General features: G+C 38.6%; 1 protein-coding gene across 3 annotated transcripts in view; it reads left to right on the top strand.

The window, feature by feature from the left end:
* The window catches only part of GPC5 (glypican 5), a 1,126,386-nt gene that overhangs the window by 226,281 nt on the left and 877,723 nt on the right, over positions 1-22,382 (top strand). For all 3 annotated transcript variants that reach the window (XM_081130889.1, XM_081130890.1, XM_081130891.1), the window contains exon 4: positions 19,193-19,326. In XM_081130889.1, coding sequence (XP_080987015.1) covers positions 19,193-19,326 — 134 coding nt within the window. The remainder of the gene's footprint in view (positions 1-19,192; positions 19,327-22,382) is intronic.

Below are 22,382 nucleotides of genomic sequence, written 5' to 3'. Positions count from 1 at the left end.
CTATATCCATAGAGGGAAAAGCAGACATATCTGAGACAAATATCTGCCTGTATATTATTCTTCCAGCTTTATGCTAATCATTTTTATTCAGTTCCTTATCTATACAAACTGAGAGTTGCAATATTCATAAGGAACCATGAGGATGAATTCTTGAGTTCAAAACATACACTTAAAGCAATGTAAAACTTCCAGTTAAAAAATATATATTACTTGGGTAGATTGGTGTTCTCCCACTAACTTGGATGAAGGTAAGACTCTTTCATAAATGTATTAAAAATTTGTAATATTTAATAATTAGAACATAACATTTTAATTAGTTATTGATCAACAATATAATCTATGCAATTAAAAAGCACATTATAAGCATAAATATCCTTGATAGAGGGCCCACACAGGGGTATACAAAAGTCCCACCGCTACGTCCCAGCCTAGAAGATAATACATAGATTCCTTCCACCCCACTGCCTGGCCTTCTCTGACTTTGCTGGTGGCTTTTCCTCACACTGACCATCATCACACAAGCCTTAGAACAAAGGGATATCAGTACATTTCATACAGAACAAGTCTTTTCCTGTTCAGGCAACAAAGGACACTCCTGCTTTCAACTTTACTAACCTTCCATCTATGCAGTACAATATTAAGATTGGTGGGGGAAAAAAGACACCAAAGTAAAATTAATATATGAATAAATACAAATAACAGCAAAATGCATGTATGCATTCATTTTTAGTTTACAAGCATGAGGGATTTTAAAAATAAAACAGCTAAAAGCAGTTGGTTCTGAAAATTTAGAAATAAGTAAAAAAGTGTTATCCCCCTTTTAAAATGCTTTCTTTAATGCCTGGATAGCCATATGTAGCTAGGTGATGATAGTACCTGTACCTTCTTTTCAGTTTCCCCTCTTTTTACCATTTTCCACAGTTCCCAGGATAAAAAGGAACGTAGTTAACAGTAATGCATTTTCTCTCTTTCTTTACTTTCATATTTTCCACCTCCTATCATTTCAGGTTTTTGTGATATAAACAGTGGTTTATTCCTAAAGTCATGTTGGGGACCTTCGTGACATCAGCCTGCTAGACACTGATTTCTCAGATTAAATTACCACCTTATTTGAATATATCCAAGGCAATCTGAGCACCAGTCAGATGTATACAGTTTCGACTTGACACTCTCTCAGAATGCCCCCAAACTCTTTGAAACCCACAAATCTAGACCTGAACCCATCATCTTGTCTCCCAAACCTCGTTCCTCTTTGGTATCCTCCGGCTCAGTACATCCACCTAGAATCTTAGGAATCATCCATCCATGACACCTTCTTTACCTCTCACAAAGTTTCAAGTCCTGATTTCTATTGATTTCATATCCAGAATAGATCTCAAATATATTTGAGTCTCTCCTTTATACGAGCAGCCATTATCTTACTTGGATGGTTGCAGGCAGAAGTGTCCTAATTATTCTAATCTCATTCAATCTCCCTGTCTTCCTCCCTGCCTCATCCCATCTGCAGGGTCACCAGAATAGCATTTGGGAAACTCAGTTGTAACCTCATTTTCTCAGGATATAATGCCCTTCAGTGGTAGAGTTGAGAAAGCTCTTTTATGTGACCATCAAGACCCTGTATGTGTGACTTCTAAACATCTCTCAATTCTATTCTCTCAACAGCAACTACCCTCTGTCCTCCAGTACCCTCTGTGACTTAGATATTCATATTCTTCATCCATTTACTTTTTTGCTATTGGGTCATTTGTCTTTTTCAACTATTCTGAATAATAAGCATCTGTCTATTAGATATGTTGAAATTATTTTCCCGGTCCTCCGTGTCTCTTTGAAGTACCTTTCTAACAATTTTCTGACAATGCAAATTTTTTTACAAAGGAATGTGACATGGAATGTTCTTTATAGGTCAGAAGATATGAAAATTAAGAAAGGCAGTAAAAACTACAACTCCTTAGTGTGGTAAATAGGCAGGCACAGTGTTATACTTTGAATACTATATGGAATGAGGTATGTAAATTATTCCTGGAATTGTCATTTGATTATGACTAGCAAATGATGTGGCTGAGAAGAAACATACTAATTCATTTGCATAAATGTGTCTTAGCTTTGTTCCAGTGGCCAGGGGGAGGCATTGATAGCTATTAGGAACAACTGAAAACACAGCCAAGCAAAGTGCTTCCTCTTCTCTGTTCCAGGCTTCTACCGGGCAAACCCTACTGAGATGTGCAAACCGAATGCTTGCAAGGTTGCTAAATAACCTCAAGTTGAGAGGTGAAGGTTGACTTAATTTCACAGGTGATATTTTAAATGAACTTTGAAAGATAACGTTTAGGCAAGCAGAAAAGAGGAAAAGTACAAAAACTGAAAAATACAGGGCAGCTCTGGATAGTATGAGTAACACAGCTTAGCTAAAAGCACCTAGAGTTTAAAGTGGAGTGCTGGGAAATTTCAAGATTCAGTTGTAAATTCCTATGAAATGCTTTAGTTTGTACTTATTAGGGAATGGGAGGAACCAGGAAGGCTTTGGATCAGAGAAGCAGTAGGGTGGGAACTGTGCTTTAGGAATGTTAATCCGAGAGGGGAGAGGGGAAGGGAGAGGATTAGAGTTGAGAGTGTGTTGGAAAGAATGTCAGCAAGAAAACTCTTGCATCTTTCCAAGGAAGAGCCTATGAAAGCTCATTCCAGGGTGATAGGAATTCCAGCGCAGGGGAGAAGGGAAAACATGAAACCTTGGGACCAGATGAAATAACAGTATTGTTTTGAACATTTTAAATCTCTAGGTGATGCCACTTCTGGAGCATCTTCAGATATTTTCAGCTTTGAAAAAGTGGGGAAAACATGGCCATATTCATTTATTCTCCTTTTAAATTTTTATCTAATTATTACATTGAGAAATATTTACTTTTACAATGTAGGTTTCTTACTCCCTTTGATAACTGAAATGGTTAAGTTTTTATTTGTGTCTCTAAGGATCTTAGCCTTTTAAGGTCCCCATATTCTTTTTTTTATTTTATGTTTTTATTGATTTAAGGGAGAGGAAGGGAGAGGGGGAGAGAGAGAGAGAGAGAGAGAGAGAAATATCAATGATGAGAGAGTGATTGGCTGCCTCCTGCACCCCCCACCCCCATGCTAGGAATTGAGCCCACAACCCAGGCATGTGCCTGACTGGGAATCGAACTGCAATCTCCTGGATTATTGGTCGATGCTCATCTGCTGAGTTATGCCAGCTGGGCAAGGTCCCCTTATTCTTGAACTTGATTTCAGGCTACTTCTCTTTCCTTCCCTGTGGTTTCGCGCCACCTGAATATGGAGATTGTACTCCTGGGTGGCCCTCTTCTCTTGGTGGCAGAGCCCAATAGTTTGTAGAATATTAGACTGTCGTACTCAAGGGATTTAAAATGTCACAAAGCTCAATGATCACATAAGGAAAAATGTACACCCTGCCCCAGAGACCATATTGAAAAACATAATTGAATCACACTTTGCCTAGTAGAACCAAGTCAGTATGTGCTGTTTAGAGCTGTATTTCATCCCCATGCTATCAGCCTCAGGATAGGATTCCTCTCTCTCTTTTTTTTTTCTTCCTTCCCTGATGTCTCTGGTTCCTAGTGATTTTTTTTTTTTATGCAACTTACTGCTTATAACATTCTTTTGACACATAGCTTACACTCTACTGAGACATTGCTTATATTGTATTCAAGTTAACGTTACCTATTTATCAATTTATTTTTATCATTGGAAATCTTCCCTAACTAGATTATGAACTCCTTAAGGACAAGAAATTAGAGACTTGGCAAGTGTGTTCTAGTTCAAGATTTTATTGTCCTTATCAATAAAACACTTTCTCTACACAGTTAAAACAGAAACACACACATACATATATATATATTTTACAAAATTCCCACTGCTGCACTGTTAAGTATGTCCATTTTTCCTAATTCAAAAGATGAACAGAGCTTATCAATTATTTGCTTAAAGTCAGCTTGTACACCAGTGGTATGACCAGCCTCCTCAGATGACCCTTCAACTCCCCCAGCAGTAAATATCTATAATCTGATTGCCAGAAACAACTCCATTGTGCCTTGCTTCCCCATTTACATCATGACCATCAAGAACCCAAGACTCTTGGATTCCTGGAATGATTAGTCCGACCTGTGTATGTGGTCATATGTATGACCCTGTCTCTCCTCCTGCCTTCCCAAACCCATCACCAGTACTTGCACCTGCTCTGAAACTGCAGTTCATGTATCTCATGGTAGTCACTTCCTACCATTTCAGCTCACTTACTCTTGTATGTCTTATTTCTTTTTTTAAAATCCTTACTCAAGGATATATTTTTATTATTTTTAGAGAGATGGGGAGAGAGAGAGAAATATCTCTGTAAGAGGGAGACATCAATCCATTGCCTACTGTACACACCCTGACCCAGTATCAAACCTGCAACTTAGGTATGTGGCCTCACCGGGAATCAAACCCACAACCTTTTGGTGTATGGGATGATGCTCCAACCAACCAAGCCAACTGGCCAGGACTTACTCTTGTATTTCTAATCCAAGGATTATTTTATCTCATGGAAATGTTCAAAATATTTACTCTCTTCCCTCGTCCCTCCCCCCACTTATTTCTCTCCTTACCAGGATCTAGCTTCTCCAATGCCTGTGAACATAATTCTCATTAGCCATGGATAATTGCAGAAGTAAAGGCATTCCAAGTTCAGGTTATTTGTTTAAATGACGTGTCTCACACACTTTGAAAAATATCTCACTTGTTTTAGAATAGAATTCTCTTGGATCAAATGATCTGAAACAGATCTCTGCCATTAAACATGCTATCATGTTGCAATATGTACTGTCGTAAAACAAAACTTACTTGACTCCATGCCTTCTCTAGGCTTTGCCCCATAAATTTGCTCTCCTGTACTATAAAACTCTGAAAGAGTTGAGTATTTTCAGTCTTTGCCTTCTTATTTCTTTTTATCTCTTGTACTCCCACCAATCACCATGCTTTTTGCCACACTTCTCCATATAAACTACACTTTCACAGGTCTTGTTTCTCATCATTTTCATTTTATTTTACATGACTGTCAGTCACTTTGGATGTATTTGATCATTTCCTTTTTTTATAAAACACCCTCTTCATCTGTATTTTGAGATATTTCACTCTCATGGGATTTCTCTTACTTCTCTGAAAACTCAGAACCTTTTTCAACTTCTCTTTGTCTCCACTTGTAAATGTTGGAGTGCCCAGGTGTCCGCCTTCAGTTCTCTCCTCCATCTACACTCACTCCAAGTACATGCCGACAACCACACTTATGTATCTTGCCCAAACTCACCCCTGAGTTTTCAGCTCATATAACTTCAGCCTATTGGACAGCTACTCCTGCACAGATAATAGTCACAGAAAGCGAAACATTTCCAAAGAGGCTTTTATTTTTCTCCCCAAATCCATTCTTCTCTATCTCACATATTGACACTTCTATTTACCCAGATGCTTCAGCCTAAAAATACCCAAAGTGCCCATCCAGTGCAGCTCAGCTGGCTGAGTGTTCTCCGTGCACCAGGAGGTCGCTGGTTGGATTCTGGGTCAGGGCATGTGCCCGGGTAGGCTGCGGGCTCCATCCCCAGTAGGGGGCATGCAGGAGGCAGCCGATCTATGTTTCTCTCTCATTGATGTTTCTCTCTTCTCCCTCTCCCTTCCTCTCTCTGAAATCAATAAGAACATATGAAAAAAAGACAGAGTAATAAAAAAAAATTTAAAAATAAAAATACAAGAAGTTGTTCTTGAATCCCCTGGTTCTTTTACTTCTTATGTTGAACCCATCCTCAAGAAGTGCTTATTCTAACCCATTACTGTCAGTTATCTATTTTTAACTGAATAACATTCTTTTAAGACATAAAGTAATCTAGTTAATCTTCTATTTTTAGTTTTCCCTAATAGAATGTAAGTATGTTGAGAATGGGTTCATTGCAGTATTCCCATATCTTAGAACTATGGTTTTCAAACAACAAGTGCTCAGTTTATTCATTGACATTGCAATCTGTAGTTAAACAAAGACTAGAATATATATTTTGACATTTAGTCCTGGGACCTTTCTAAACTAATGTGTCCTTATAATTGGAAAAAAGGAAGATAAGAAGGAAGGAAAAAAGTAAAAGGGTGGAAGGAAGGAGGGAAAGATGGAGGGACGGATAAAAGAAGGGAGGGAGGCCCTAGCCTGTGTGGCTCAGTGGCTAGAGCATTGGCCTGCAGACTAAAGGGTCCAGGTTCAATTCCAGCCAAGGGCACATATCCCAGGTGCAGGCTCAATTCTCGCCCCAATTGGGGCCCATGTGAGAGGCAGCCAGTTGATGTGTCTGTCTCACACCGATGTTTCTCTCTTTCTCTCTTTCTCTCTCTCTCTCCCTTCCACTCTCTCTGAGAAGCAATGGAAAAAATATCTTTAAGGGAGGAAATTAAAAAAAAAAAAAAAAAAAAAGAGAGAGGGAGGGAAGGACAGAAAGAGAAAGAGGGGAAATAACTGATTACCTTGGTCAATTTTCAGTCTCTTCCTATTCCTGACTACAAGACAACTCAGAATAAATTAGTCCACAGTTATGGGTGGCTTTTCCTTTTCTCATTTGGTCACATTGGCACTGCAGCATCAGTATAGTAGTTTTACAGAAAAAAGTGGATTTTTATGAAGATTTTATATGTCTAAACATTTTCCACTTCAGCCTTCAGGTTGTATTTTTCTCTAAGAGTCCTGAACTAAATGATTTTAAATGGACTCATATTAAGTTTAATTAATGATGATGAATAGGACTGAAATGCAGAAGCTCCCTCTGGTGGTTTAATTTGCAGGTGTATGAAAATAGCAATGCAGACTCAAGCACTTGTTCACAGTGGGCCAAACACAAGATCGCAGAAATATTGTTCTGCTTCTCCCTGTACCCCCTTCCTTCCCCTCCTCTGCCTTCTTCTCTTTTAATTTTAAATACAAAATGTGTTAGAGTGGCAACCTTTATGAAGATAGCTACAGAAATCCATAAGAAAAGGCAATTTCTGGAAAATTAAGAGGAAAGACAAAGAGAAGCCAGCCTCCGAAGGCCAGACATTCTGTGGCTCCAAGTAAACACTTTTTAAAAAGAGTCTTATTTGCTCTTTGCTAACTACAGAGCAAACATATCTCTAGCTCTTACAAAGCAGAGACGGTAGGTGTTTTTCTCCCTTATTCAACTTTAACATTGTTTTATTTGCTTTCTTCCCAGGAATTGGCCACCTTGTACGAATTTAGAATTTTCCTATGGATAACATATTTAAAGGCAGTGCTTCATAGAGCCTTAGTAATTTATAACCTATAAATATCCCTTGTTGCAACACAAAGTGGTGTTATCGTTATAAATTTTATATTTTTTCCATAGCTACCTTATGGAATTATTTTTACCTGGAACTTCTAAGTAGCATGTATATTATTTGGATGGTGGTTATGCCATGGTTTTAGGGTGTGATATTATGAAATCACTCATATTTTCACTTCCCTTAATACAAACCTAGCAAAAGCTTTTATAATAATATATTATCACTATGCCAGAATTCTAGTCATCATGACATTGATTTTTCTCACCAAAAGTAAACTTGGATGGGAAAACATCTGGCTTGCTAATGGGCTTTTTTAGGAAGATAGAATTTGTTTTATGATGGCTCCTTAAAGTTCAATTTTGTTGGATTTCATCTCTTGATCATATAATTTTATTATATTGTTATTTTTGTTCAATTAGTATTGTTTAATTATCACTTGTTTAATCCATTTGTTTAAAAGTTTTTCAATATTCATCCAGAATGTTATTATAATTTCATTGAAGTATATGTTGCATTATATTAAAAAAATATACTAGGATCATGTTTTGGGTGGAGTCTATCTGATTCAAATATTGAATTCATGTTATGATATAGGAGGATACTGTGATATGTATCTATATGATTAAAAGAGATATATATATTTAGTTAAAACACTATGGCATTTGAAGAAAATTAATATATTTGATAATACAAGGGAGATTAAACAGGATTTTTATAATGTTTTATGAGTTTTACATATCTGCTTCCTCCTTTAAGTAATTGCATAAAATTACAGTCATTTAATTCATATATCAAAGTAGAATTAATCTACAAAAAATAGTGTTTATGAGGTTAACAACAAACCCAATTTGGGCATTGTATTAGGGTTCTCCAGAGAAACAGAACTAATAAGAGATATATACATCATTGATATATATGCTGTTTAATCTCCCTTGTATTATCAAATATATTAATTTTCATCTATATCATTCTCGGTATAGAAATATATTTATTATGAGGAACTTGGAGGCTGAGAAGTCCCACAATCTGCTCTCTGTAGCTGGAGACTCAGGAAAGCCAGTGGTGTGATTCACTGAGTTCAAAGGCCTGAGAAGCAGGGGTGCTGATGGTGTGAATCTCAGTCTTGAGAGCAGAAGATGAGATGACATATCCCAGTTCAGGCCCTCAGTGGATTAGATGATGCCCTCACATTGGAGAAGGCAATCTACTGAGTCTATTTATTTAAATGTTAATTTGATCTGAAAGCACCTTCACAGACACACGCAGACATAATGTTTAATCTGGGCACCCTGAGGTTAGTCAAGGTGAAACATAAAATTAACCACTGCAGGGATTCAATGTGCAATTATATCATCATTAAAATGAATATTTATCAATTGCCTCCCAAGTGAAAAGCACTGAAAAAGGTGATACTAAAACTTGATAACAACTTTTAAAAGGTATTTGTAACACCAAAATATCACTTATTCTCTAAATATTTGAATATGCAGTTTCAAAGATCTATGTGGATTAGAAAGGTTTTAATTTGAACCATAGATTTCAAGTGCAGCTACAGATCAGTAGCAATTTTATAGTGAAAATCTAATATCTTGGAGAAAACATGGAGGATTCATAAATTCAAGAATATGTAACGTAAGTTAATTGTAAAATCTATAATGAAACCTGACACAACTTTTTAATTCTGTTGATCAGACCAGGTTATTCTGTTGTGATAGTTTGTAGATGAGTAAGTTATCAAGTTTTTTTTTTGTTTTGTGTGTTTTTTTTACAATGTTATCTGTATTTTGTAGAAGAGATAAAAATCTTCCACTGCTATATCACGAAATTAGAACTTGGGGGATGTATATCATGGGAGGAGTTCTTTCCATAAATCAGTTATTCTGATTTTCTTCCTTAAACCAGGTGAGAATCCTGTTGGCTAGTATCCCTGTAATTCTTATTTTCTCCCCAGCTCCATTAACTCCCTGGAATCGTGAAGGAATGACTGGCATGCTTCCTCTCATCCACTTCCACATATGTAGGGAATATGGGATTCTATTGTCCGTAGATCTAGATAATTTCCAATCCACTTGATTCTATTCATGTAGGACACTTAGGAACCAGGTGTTACATCATGTGAATCCCTCGCAATAAATATGAACATGTGAATAGCAAGACCACTGATACACCTTAAAAAGAGAGTATTGATTCAAAAGTAAATAGACTCTTCCAGTCACTAGATGCAGTCTTAGCACAGATATTTCCTTGCTTTGGCCTTCAGATATCTTCTGTATAACTTCCAGCTCTGTTCATCTAAAGCCCTTCCCCCTTTCTCCTTCCTTCCTTCCTTTGCTCCCTTTATCTTTCTTCTCTTTTTCTTTCTTTTTAGTTCCTCTCCTTTTTCCTCACTTTTTTTTTTTAAAATTCTCACCTGAGGATATTTTTTCTATTGATTTTTTAGAGGGAGTAGAGGGTAGAGGGGAGGGAGGGAGGGAGGAAGACAGGGAGGGAGGAAGGGAGGGAGGAAGGGAGGGAGGGAGAGAGACAGAGAGAAACATCAATGTGTCGCATGGTCGCATGGATTGATTGCCTCCCACCCTCGCCCAGAGGTATGTGTGCCCTTGACTGGGAATCAAACCCAGGACCCTTTGGTTCTCAGGTGGATGCTCTAACTACTGAGCAAAACAGACAGCACTTTTTTCCCCTCCTTTTTAATTTGTGTATTATCTGAGTTCTTTTTCTTCTGCCTCTGAAAGATTTTCTTTCTGATCTTTTTTATTCTATATACATTTTTGTGATTTCTTCCATTTTCAGGGCTTTAACTATTGGATCTGTGCAGGTGATTCTGATTATTAACTTTCTTTTTATCTCCAGTCCATCATTTAGAATTGCCTTTTAGAGTTCCCTCCAAATCAAAGTTCTAAATGAGATCTAAGGAACAGATAAGCTGAAAGAGTAAACCTATTCTACCTTTTGTCTCCCACATATCAGTTATTGGGCCTTGACTCACCTGGTTACCAGATTCAAAACTGCTAACAGCTTTAATTCTCTTCCTTCTAACCTCTTAATAGTGAATCAACCAGTAGCCAAATCCCATTTATTGCATAGAAGAACTTCCCCTTTCCCTTCCTCTCTGATTTCATGGGCTCTTCTTGAGTTTATTTTAATATTCTCTTGTCTTACCCATGGGAAATGTCTCTTTGTCTCTTGTTTCCTAAAACAAGACTCTGATAATGCCATTCCTTTGCTTGCTCATCATGAATAAATACATTACTTAGTCTGCAAAATGAAGTCTAAACTTGAACATGGCACCTAAGTACCCCTCACCCTGTGATTTGGCCCAACCTACTTTCCTAAGTTCTCATTGGAATAAAGCTAAGATCATGGATTTCACCTGTGTCTGGAAAAGTTAGTCTTATTATCATTTGTGGTTAGAGATTTTATCCCTAACACCAACCAGCTCTTTTGCAAATTATTTCTGAGAATCATAGGGAAAGAGAAGGTAAGGGCAAGAGAAGGTAAATAAACTTGTTTATTGTTATAACTGCCAATAGTGTGTTTCCTCCAGACAGTTTACAAGTAGCTTTTAGTATAATGGAACACAACATAATCGAACAAAAACTACCTCGTTCCTTATTTCTACCTATTAGTAATAATAGTAGTAGTAGTAATATTTTCCTCAAGCATACTTGCAGACTCATTCCTTATGTAATTTCTTTTAATCACCTTTCATTTTGACACCAAGCACCCTAACTGTGGCCTGCAGAAAAGCAATCTACATACACGGTGATGTAGAGTCCACCTTTGCCTCACCCTCTGAACCAGATTGCTTAAGAAATGTTCATAAAACCGCCACATTTCTTTGCTTTCAGTTGGTAGTCGTCTCAACGTTTTTTCTTTGCAATTTTTATTATTAATACACATTTTAAAAGACCACTGCCAAAGAAATGGAGGCTGTGCTTATGGGATTCGAGTGAAAGTAAACTAACACTATTCTTTACAAAGGTTTTAGAGATTATTAGCGAAAAGCTTTCAATATTTGAAGATTTGAAGAAGATTGAGTGAACAGACACACAGAGGCTGTAAGAGAAGTTTATATTTTTGGATGCTAAGGGACAAGAAGTTGTTGAAACAGAAACATGGTCAGAGTGGGAGAAATGATACGAGTTAGGAGAAACCGAGAGTCATTTCAAGGTGAGATGGCAACTTGAGAATCAGTGGGAAGCCAGAGATGGAATTTACAGTGGGAGCGGGTAAGCATTAGGGAAGAAAACAGTTTTTCCAAGACACTTCAGACTGATTGCAGGGGAGAAAGATTGAGACCAGGGAGGAGAAAAAGGAGGAAATTGCAGTAGAAATCAAAGATGAAAAACTGTCAAAGTTAAGCGTGAGGGTTTTATCAATAGCGAGAAGGTGCTAGTTATTGAAATGGGCCACCCATATCGGCTCACCTCAGGGGAGCTAAGGTGCAAGGCTAATGTGCTGGTAACAGATGGTTTTCCATTAAGTGTGAAGTAGAGTGCCCTGATAGCAAGTCAGCAAACAGAAGGGCTTTGAAAGTTATTTGTACTTACTGGAATCTGCTATATGTGCTTGTACCATTGGATATAGTCAAAGATAATTTATAACTCTATGGCTTGTACATTTTCTTTTGTTTTTGTAAAAATAAGTTCTAAAGATGATCATGGGAATAAAGATCTTTTTGTTGTTCTTAAATATAACTTATTTAATTATAAGTTTATATAATTTATTTTTAAGCAATCATTATTTTAGGGAATAAGATCCTAGGAGGCTGGTATTTTCAGCTCTCCATCTGCCTTCCTTGGAAACATGTTTAAGAGCAGATATGGTCATAAGTCCAGCATGGGAGGACTAGGGTGAGATGAGATTTCCTTTACTCATAACGGCAAAGTGGTTTTATTCGCTTAAGTTCCAAGGATGAGAACCTGGGAGTCAAAGAAATTCCATAACTTGTCTAGAGCCTGTGGCTAGTCCCGTTGGACCATGACTGCAGTGCTTCCCCTTTACTCTTCTTTCATTTCCAAATATCCTGTAACTTTGCTAAACGATCTTACTTTTGACATTTCCACCATCAATTTATATCATCTTTCCTTGGTTCTTGCTAGTAGGAGTTGTTGACAATGAAGACACTTCCCTCCTTTTTTTTTATGAATATTTTAGCACCTTGCTAATATATTTACAGTCTGCTATCACTATTTTTCAGCTTGAATTACTGGAATTTCACTTTGAGCCTTTTAACACCCTGGCCTTGCACTTCCCTAACTTCTCACTTTTAGTGATTTGGTCAGCCCTGTTGAGTTTCCTTTTCAAAATAGACTTTATTTTTTAGAGCAGTTTTAGGCTCACATCAAAATTGAGCTGAAGGTACAAGGATTTCCTGTCTAGCCTTTGCCCCCACACACGCACAGCTCTCCCCCATGGTCAGCATCTTCCACCAGAGTGATGCATTTGTTATGACTGATGAACCTACACTGGCACATCATTACCACTCACAGTCCATACTTCATTTTTGATGATGTACATCCTGTGGGTTTGGACAAATGTATAACGGCATCTCTGCACCATTACAGTATCATACAGAATAGTTTCACTGCCCTGCAAATCCTCTGTGCTCTGCCTATTCATTTCTCCCCCACCCCCACCTCTGGCAACCACTGATCCTTTTACTATCTCCATGGTTTTGCCTTGTTCAGAATGTCATACTGTTGGTATATGTAGCCTTTTCAGCTTGGTTTCTTTTACTTAGTATTAGGTATTTAAGTGTCCTTTATGTCTTTTCACAGCTTAATAGTTCATTTCTTTTTAGCACTGGATACTGTTTTATTGTCTTGATGTACCACAGTTTATCCATTCACCCACTGAAGGGCAACTTGGTTGCTTTCAAGTTTGGGTAATTATGAATAAATCTGTTGTAAACATCTGTATGCAGGTTTTTGTGTAGACATAAGTTTTTGCCTCCTTTAGCTAAATACAGAGGAATGTGATTGCTGGAACATATGGTAAGAGTGTTTTATTTATTTATTTATTATTTATTTTTGGAAAGAAGCAGCCAAACTGTCTCCAAAGTGGCTATATACCATTTCGCATTCCCACCAGTAAATGAATGTGAGTCCCTGTTGCTTCACATCTTGTCAGCATTTGGTATTGTCAGTGTTCTGGATTTAGCCTTATTGGTTTTACCTCTTTTCTCTCTGCATGTAATTCATGAATTTTTCTCTCTTTTCTAAAATATGTTTTATTGTTTTTAGAGAGAAAGGAAGGGAGAGGGAGAGGGAGAAATATCAATTGGTTGCCCTCTGTAAGTACCCCAGCCAGATGGTGCCCACAACCTGGACATGTGCCCTGACCAGGAATTGAACCAACGGCCTTTTGGTGCACACGATGATGCTCAACCAACTGAGCCACACTGGCCAGGGCCATGAATTTTTCTCTTTATGGGCAGTGCCACTACTGTGGTTCAGAATAAAACTTTCGTTCCTTAGGACTACTCTAGGGGTGTATCTACCTGCCTTTACTAGGTCTCTCTCTCTCTCTAGTTCAGCTTATACAGTGCTGTCAGATTCATTTGCTAAATATCAACTCTGGTATTTTGCTTTTCCACCCAACAGCCAGTAGAGGCTTTTGTCTAATAGGTAAACTTATTATCTTGAAGATATTACTCCAACCTACCATTCAAACATAATTTTATTTTGCTATTATCCTTCATGTCCCTTTCTTTCCAGGCAAACCACATTTTTATTCATTTTCTATGTCAGCCTTATGTTTTCTTACACTTACCTGGCAGGATTTTTCCTCTGCCTTTCATCATCACTCATTGTTCTGACAACATGATATATCTAGTCAATTTCCATACAACTACCTCTTCCTCCTGTATACCTCTTATATCTGTTTCTTCATTATCACATCTTGTGACACTGACCTTGGGCCCAGCAACTCTCTAGTGTTTTTTTCTGTAGGACCTTCTTTCATCTCCCTCCCTGCATACCCGTGTTATGATTTTTTTCTTGTGGAAATTTTAAGCTACTACTTTCCTGCTTGGAACCTATTGCTTGTTCTCTGTTCGCTGAAGCAGATTTTTTCTTAGCTTGGTATCCAGGTCATGGCTTTTTTAAAAATTGAGATATAATTGACATCTAACATTATATTAGTTTCAGGTGTACAACATAATGATTCAATATTTGTATGTACTGCAGAATGATTACCACAATAAGTCTAGTTAAAAATCATCGTCATACATAACATGGCATTTTAATGTCTTATCTCTTGTACCACTTTCTTTCATTATGTACTTTTTGTTCTATGTCAACATGTTAAGTTGTGGTATACCTCTTTGATTTTCTACTCTCTCTTGGAATTTCCCCTTGCTTTGTCCACCTGAGAAACTCCTAATTCATCCTTTAACATGCTCTTTAGACATGACCTCCTGAAGCTCTTTCCTGAGCACCTCAAATAGAGTTAATCTGTCTATTTTCTAAGTGTTTCAGTGTTACTTACTTCTGTGCGTTTCTTTGGTTGCTCTTGTCATGTTGTGTTACAATTGCTATTTTACATGTCTGACTTTCCTCTTAGCTGTGTACACCAACCACACCTTATCGTGTGTATTTGTATTTCTAGCATCTAGCAGAATAGAGGTACAATAAATATTTGTATGTTTATCATTTGTTTGAGTTGAAATAAGCCACCACGTACTTAGGCCCAATGGCTACTCCAAGTCTCATCCCAGTGAAGTAGTCTCTCTCACAGCAGTCTTTCCTGATTTCTTTTTTCACCCATCATCATGAAGTAAATGATACCACCTTCCTCTAGATGTCCATAATACCTTGTGTGTCCTACTTTTTTGATACACAAAGCTGGCATTTTGATATTTGGAAGGAATATGTTTTACTTTCCATCTGAATTGTCAGCTCTTTTAGGGGGAAATTTTAGTATCTCATCTTTTATCTTTTATAATATCTGATAACATGTTCTTTGCAAAAACTAGAAGCTAAATATAAATAAATTAATTTGTGCACAGATTTTAATGCTCATTGCATGAAAAAAATCAAATCAAAGAAATTTAGACCTTTAAGGAACTTTGGGATAATTTACTTGAAAATTTTCACTTTACCTATAAGGGAGTCAACTTCAAAGAAGTTCTGCCACTGTTTTCAAGATCTCAGCACTTAAGGAGGAAAAATTAGGGTAAGAATCAAAGTCTCCTGATTCTCAGGCAATGCTTTTATATATTTCTAATTACACTACTCTCCTTCTTTAATTGAATAAGGTATCAATAAATCTTTTTGATGTTTTCCATGGTAATGTATCCAATTAATGACTTAATTTTTCAATGATAATTTTGTAAATTATAGGAAGATTTTTGCTGGATAAGTAATTGAAAATGACACAATGAATTTCCCACTTGGATAAATAATTTTTTAAAAGGCAATTATAGTAACACCCTTGAAATCAAACCAGATTGAGAACTATTACAAAATGAGATCTTCATATAAACATAGTCATTGTCATTTCTTCTCTTTTTTTTTAAATTTTATTATTGAAAGTATTATAGGTGTCCCATTTCCCCCCCCAATTGACCCCCTCCACTTCACTCCCACCCTCTCCCCAGGCCCTCACCCAGACATTGTCTGTGTCCATGGGTTATGCATATATGCATATAACTTCTTTGGTTAATCTCTTCCCACCTTCCAACCCCCTTCCCTCTTTGCTCTAAAATAAGATGGTCTGTTGCATGCGTCAGTGTCTCTGGATCTATTTAGTTCATCAGATTCTTTTGTTCATTAGCTTCTTCTTAAAGAAGACTCTTCAACTTTTCCTGTAGTGCTGGTTTGGTGGTGATGAACTCTTTGTCTGAGAAGCTCTTTATCTGACCTTCAATTCTAAATGATAGCTTTGCTGGGTAGAGCAATCTTGGTTGTAGTTCCATGTTTTTCATCACTTTGAATATTTCTGGCCACTCCCTTCTGGCCTGAAAGATTTCTGTTGAGAAATCTGCTGACAGTCCTATGGGTGCTCCCTTGACTGTAACTAACTGCTTTTCTCTTGCTGCTTTTAAGATTCTCTCTTTGTCTTTAACCTTTGGCATTTTAATTATGATGTGTCTTGCTGTGGACCTCTTTGAGTTCCTCTTGTTTAGGACTCTCTGTGCTTCCTGGACTTGTAAGTCTATTTCTTTCCCCAGGTAGGGGAAGTTTTCTGTAATTATTTCTTCAAATAGGTTTTCAATTTCTTGCTCCCTTTCCTCTCCTTCTGGTACCACAATAATACCAATGTTGGGCCTCTTGAAGTTGTCTCAGAGGCTCCTTATGCTATCTTGATATTTCTGGATTCTTTTTTCTTTTTGCTCTTCTGGTTGGGTGTTTTTTGTTTCCTCATGTTCCAAATTGCTGATTTGATTCTCAGTGTCCTCTACTCTACTGTTGATTCCCTGTAAATTATTCTTCATTTCAGTTCTTATAGCCTTCATTTCAAACTGGTACTTTATTATGTCATCGATTTTCTCAGTTATTTTCATCACACTCTTACTAATATCCTTGAGCATCCTTATAACCATTATTCTTAACTCTGTATCTGTTAGCTTGCTTGGATCTATTTCATTTAGTCTCTTTTCTAGAGATTTCTTCTGTTCTTTCCTTTGTGACATGTTTCTTTGCCTCCTCATTTTGGCTGCTTCCAGGTGTTTGTTTTTATGTATTAGGTAGAGCTGCTATGTCTCCTGGAATTTGTAGAGTGGCTTTGTGTAGTAGGTGTCCTGTAGGGCCCAATGGCTCAGCCTCCCAGTCACCTGAGCTGGGCCTTCTAGGTGCTCCCCTGTGTGGGCTGTGTGCACTGTCCTGTTGTAGTTGAGCCTTGGTTGCTGTTGGCATCACTGGGAGGAACTGACTCCCAGGCCAATCGGCTATGAGGTGAGCTGCAACTACAGCCAAAGAGCTGCTGTGCTGGAGACACCCCTATGGAGCAGGATTTACTTCAGTGGAGGTTTGGTGTTCACCAAGTGCACCCCTTGAATGTGTCACTTGTGGATGTGGTAGGGTTGTAATCCAGCGTGGTTGAGTTTGACCACCAGGTGCACTGTCTCTGGGGCCTCTGGGGAGGTGCAAAGTCAGCCTGTGCCAGTGCCTTGCCCAGGGCCACCCAGCATGAGCTACACAGCAAACCGTAGTTGGCTGCTACTTGTTCTGGGCTTGGAGATGCCCAGGAGAGGCCAAGCTATGAACCAGTGCAGCTGCCGCTAGTGCCAGGCCTGGGGCCACTTATCAAGCCAATGGGGCCGCTGCTGCTTGTTTGAGAGATTTTAGGAAAGTCCTAAGCATGAGGCTTGAGAGGCCACTTGCACAGAAAAGCCCCTGGAAGTGGCCTGGATGAGCTGCAGGTGGGGAGGGGCGGGGCCTCCGGGAATCACGGGGCGGGGCCAAAGGTGAGAGTCAGGTGCTGGCGATTCAAATATGGCGCCTGCCTGCCGGCTGTGTGCGGGGAGGACTCGCCAAAGGAGCCATGGCCTCTGCCCGCTCTTCTGCCCGGGAGGAAGCCGCCCCTCCGCCTCTCGCCCGGATCTCAGGCAGGTTAGTTCCTCCCCGAGTGTCCCGGGTCCTTTCAGGCTGCTGCCCGGCGCTGGGCTCAGAGGGAGCGTCCGAGTGAGTCCGTGCCGGGCCCTTTAGGAGGAGCTGCTGGGGCTCCCGCAGCCTCCCTGACCCTCAGGGACAGTCCCCGCTGGTTTCACAGCCCGGAGTTGTGGGGACGTGTCTTCCTGGCCCTGGAGCCCTGGGCTGGGGGCCTGCTGTGGGGCTGGGACCCTTCGCTCCTCTGGGAAACCTCTGCTGCCGAGATTCTCTCCCGGGTTTAACCCGCGGCACCGGGTGTGGGCCCACAGCAGCCGCATCTCTGGGATTCAGCCCCGATCCGCCCAGGTCTCAGCCCCTCCTCCTGGTCTCGGTGCTCCTTCAGTTCACTGGTTGTGGGGCGTCTGTGCAGCCAGATCTCAGGAGGCTCCGAGTGATGGTGGTTCTGTGTTTTAGTTGTGATTTTGATGTGATTGTGGGAGGCGGCGGGTGCAGCTGTTACCTACGCCGCAGTCTTGTTTCCTCTCTAAGAAACGACCTTAGGAAGAAAACTACCCTTAGAACTAATTTAGAAATGCACCACATATTCAATAGCATTTTTTTATTTATTTCAAAACTCGGTACAAGTATGTGATTAGTGATATGTATGCATATAAACCATAAATAATATCCACTTTGATTAAGTAGCTTTATTTATATAAGCAGGCAAGTTTATTAACGTAGTTCTCTGTGCTAGCTGGTTTGGCTCAGTGGTTAGAGCATCAGCCCGTGGACTGAAAGGTCAGAGGTTCGATTCCAGCCAGGGCACATACCTCAGTTGCAGGCTCGATCCCTGGCCCTGGTCAGGGCACATGCAGGAGGCAACCCATCGATGTCTCTGTCTCTGTCTCTGTCTCTGTCTCTGTCTCTCTCTCTCTCTCTCTCTCTCTCTCTCTCCCCGCCCGCTTCCACTCTCTCTGAAAAGCAATGGAAAATATCCTCCATTGAGGATTAAAAACAAAACAAAAAACAAAAACATAGTTCTCTGACTGGTTTTGCATATGCATTTGTATTCATGTATTTTGCACATGTATACATTCAAACTATATAAATTTGCGTACCGTCCATTTGTCACAGTTGCCTTTTTGTGCAGAGAATTTGATTCCCCCTGTTTGAAAAACTGACAAATATTATATGTCTTAAAGATTACTACTGAGGGCTAAGTAAGAACATGTCATTGTTTGGTACTCTAGCAAGCATGACATTCTCAGAAAGGCTGGAGCACAGTTTCTAACTGTCATTTCATATTTTCTATTTGAAAGGTAAATAAGATTTGTGGTCATCCGATCAGAACACCCACAGAAAGCCCCCGTTGTTCTCTGGATGGCAGTAGAGAGAAGCTGAGAATGAAGATCTCTACGAGAAATGGTGAAGAGACTCTTGCCAACAGAAGAAAGTAAGACATTTGTTTTACAACCAGAAAGAGAAAAGAAAGTAAGCCATTAATTTTACAACAGAATAGAATGTATTCAATGAAGTAGGACAGAATACACTATTGAAGAAACAAAAGATAAACATTAATTACCTTTAAAATTCAGTGATTCCTTCTTATTCCATTAATTAGGATGATAGCTCCAACTTTTGAGGTCAATAAAGCTTTCTGAGAAAGGAACATTTTCTTTAATACAATATGGCAGGCCCTAGGCACACGTGGTCATTGTGCACTTAAATGTTGCTCAGCAGATCTCCAGGACTTACTCGTCTTGCTTAACTGAAACTTTATGCCCATTGATTGGTAACTCCCCATTTCCTCCTGCCTGTGGTCAACAATACTGTAATGCACACTAATAAATTTTGTTAATAAGGTATATCTCATGGTAAGTGTTCTTATCACAATAAAATAAAAATTTTTAAATGTAGCTAGTGTGACTGATTGAATTTTTAATTTAATTTTAATTAACATTGGTCTAAATTCCATGTAGCTAGTAGCTACTGTATAAGGACAATGTAAGACCAAAGGATTATACATGTAAATGATGTGATGAATATTACTAGGGGTTAAGAGTCTGTTTGTTTGTTTTTTTAAAGGTTGATATAAAGAAGTTTTCATATCTTTTATCTGGAATGCTAAAAATGGTTATCTGTTGATTCAAAATGATTCCACATTGAGTGGCTTGCTTTTCTAACTCACATTTCTACCACTATGCCCATTGTTATTTCACATGTTAAATTAAAGCCTTCATTACTATCCCTTTGCTTAATGATTGGCAGTTACTGAAAAACCCTTAAAAATGGAGGAAACTATTATTATTATTTTGCTGTTGTTGTTCAGTTGACTAGTGTATGCCCTGGGTAATGCTAGATTTCAGTGCATGTTTTGAATTGAACTGAAATTCACAGTTTTATATTCAATTATTAATTCAAATAATTATTTCTAACAATACCTTATGGAGAATTCAATATTTTACATAGCTTTTCTCTGTAATGAAAAAGTGTTTCTTTCTTTTTGGAAGGGTACTCCTAACAGCTTTATTCTCTCCTCAGGTGGGCTATAAGCAGGGGATAAAGATCTGGACTATTTATTGCTGGATATTTGCTACAGCATAAAAGAATTAGCATTTTACATGCAAAGTAGCTGTTCTTTTTCTCTCTAAACATCTATAGTGATCAGCAATCATGTCTTGTCTTTGAGAAATTAGTATACTTTGGACGTGTTTTTTTTTGTAATAAAATCCAGCTTAAAGGTCATGGTTTCACCACCAAAGTAGCCCAATTATTGGAAAACCAAAACAAAGCCCAACACTAGCAAAACTAAGCCAATGCAGGTGAAATGTTACAAAATGTCTCACGAACAAGGAGGGGCTCATATGAGTGGAAAGTTTTATAAGTATCTATCCTGGCCATTAAATAGACCACCTTGTCACCAGTCTTGCAAACTCATTATTTCTATGCCCTTGACCAGCCAGCCACCATTAGCCATTGCCCATAAATCAGGGTAGATCTATCACAGGACAGTCTCATGCAGCACAAAGTGAGCAACCAGACATACTTCAAATGAGCCCACTTAAATATTTCATTTTTACAGATTTTTTTACTGCCACTCCTGTATGGAGCTTAATTGTTGTGGTAGTATATTTTTGCTTGATGCCTAACAATTGTGCAGACCTATCCATAAACTAAACCTGAATTTTATTTATCCTTCATCAGCTGATCATTCTGTATGGGGTCATAAATTTCAATTGCAGTAGGTGGGAAAATGTAGAAGGAATAGGTGCTACTGAGTCTGGGCTTCTTTCCATGTATCTTGTGATTTTCTCACCTGCTAAGCCTGATTTCCAATAGATCACTTCCACTTAATGATATATTGCTTCTATACAAACCTGATCTTATAGCATGGCAGACCATTTAGCATTTAGGTTGTAGAGTTACTTGCTAGCTCATGGTCAAATGTATAGTTTCTGTCAGCACCCCATTGCAAACCAACCAACCTACCAACCAACCAAAGAAACAAAACAGTTTTTAGCAAAACTGTTGCTCCAAAACCCTGCATATCTATGTTGAATATTCACATGGGGCTTCCCGGTGTTTCAGTAGAGCATCTTTATTACTTCAGGCACCATTGAGTGGACAAGCTGGGTCATCTGGGCTAAATGTCTGTCAGAGCAGCTTCAAAAATCAAGCTACAGACTTTTTCATACAAGAGCTCTTTGGTGCTACTTTATACATGGGTTAGATCATCACACCCAATGCAAAGGGACCCAAAATGCACTGTGCCTCCTCCTGAGTGCTGGGTCATCTTAAGTGTAGAAGTTTGCCTTTTACCTCAGAAGAATATCCCAATAAGGTTCAGACTGCTAGACATTTAGAAACCCTGTTGAATTGTCAAGCGCTGGAAATGTCAATATTTTTCCCCACCAGAGGCATGGACATGTCTACTCAGGCATCTCGGATAATGTGTTCAGTATGTTATCAGCATGGTGTCTGTAGGATATTCAGATGGTCAAGGCTCCTGTCTCTCATGGAGTGGGAGAATTGCCCTGAGGTCTAACAGTGAAGGGCTTCTTGACAGCTCAAAGTGAAATATTTCTAGTTGTCTTTACATATTGGTAAAGAGATAAAAAGCATTTGCCAAATTATTAGCTAGATAGCAGATGGCAGGACATGTTTCAAATAACTCTAGACAACACTATATACAAAGGAGAATGTAATTGGAGTCACCCTCTGGCTCCGTTTATGATAATGCAACCGTTCTCCAAGTCTGCCTCAGTGTACACAAACAGGCAAACAAGTAAGACGAATGAAGAGGTGTTAAGATCACCACGGCGCTGCATTTTTCATGTCTTTGATAATGGCCTTAATCTTAGTAACTCCCCATGGATATGATATTTTCTTTTGTTTTACTAATATTACTTTTGCTTTGAAGAATTCTGTAAAATCTATAAGCTTCTTTATATACTCTTGTTTTTCAAAATTCTCTTAGATATTCTCAGAATTTATATTTAAAATATATTT

This window comes from Miniopterus schreibersii, assembly GCF_964146895.1.
Source record: "Miniopterus schreibersii genome assembly, chromosome: 2".
In the NCBI taxonomy this organism is placed as follows: domain Eukaryota; kingdom Metazoa; phylum Chordata; class Mammalia; order Chiroptera; family Miniopteridae; genus Miniopterus; species Miniopterus schreibersii.
This window is presented reverse-complemented; position numbering and strand designations above follow the sequence as displayed.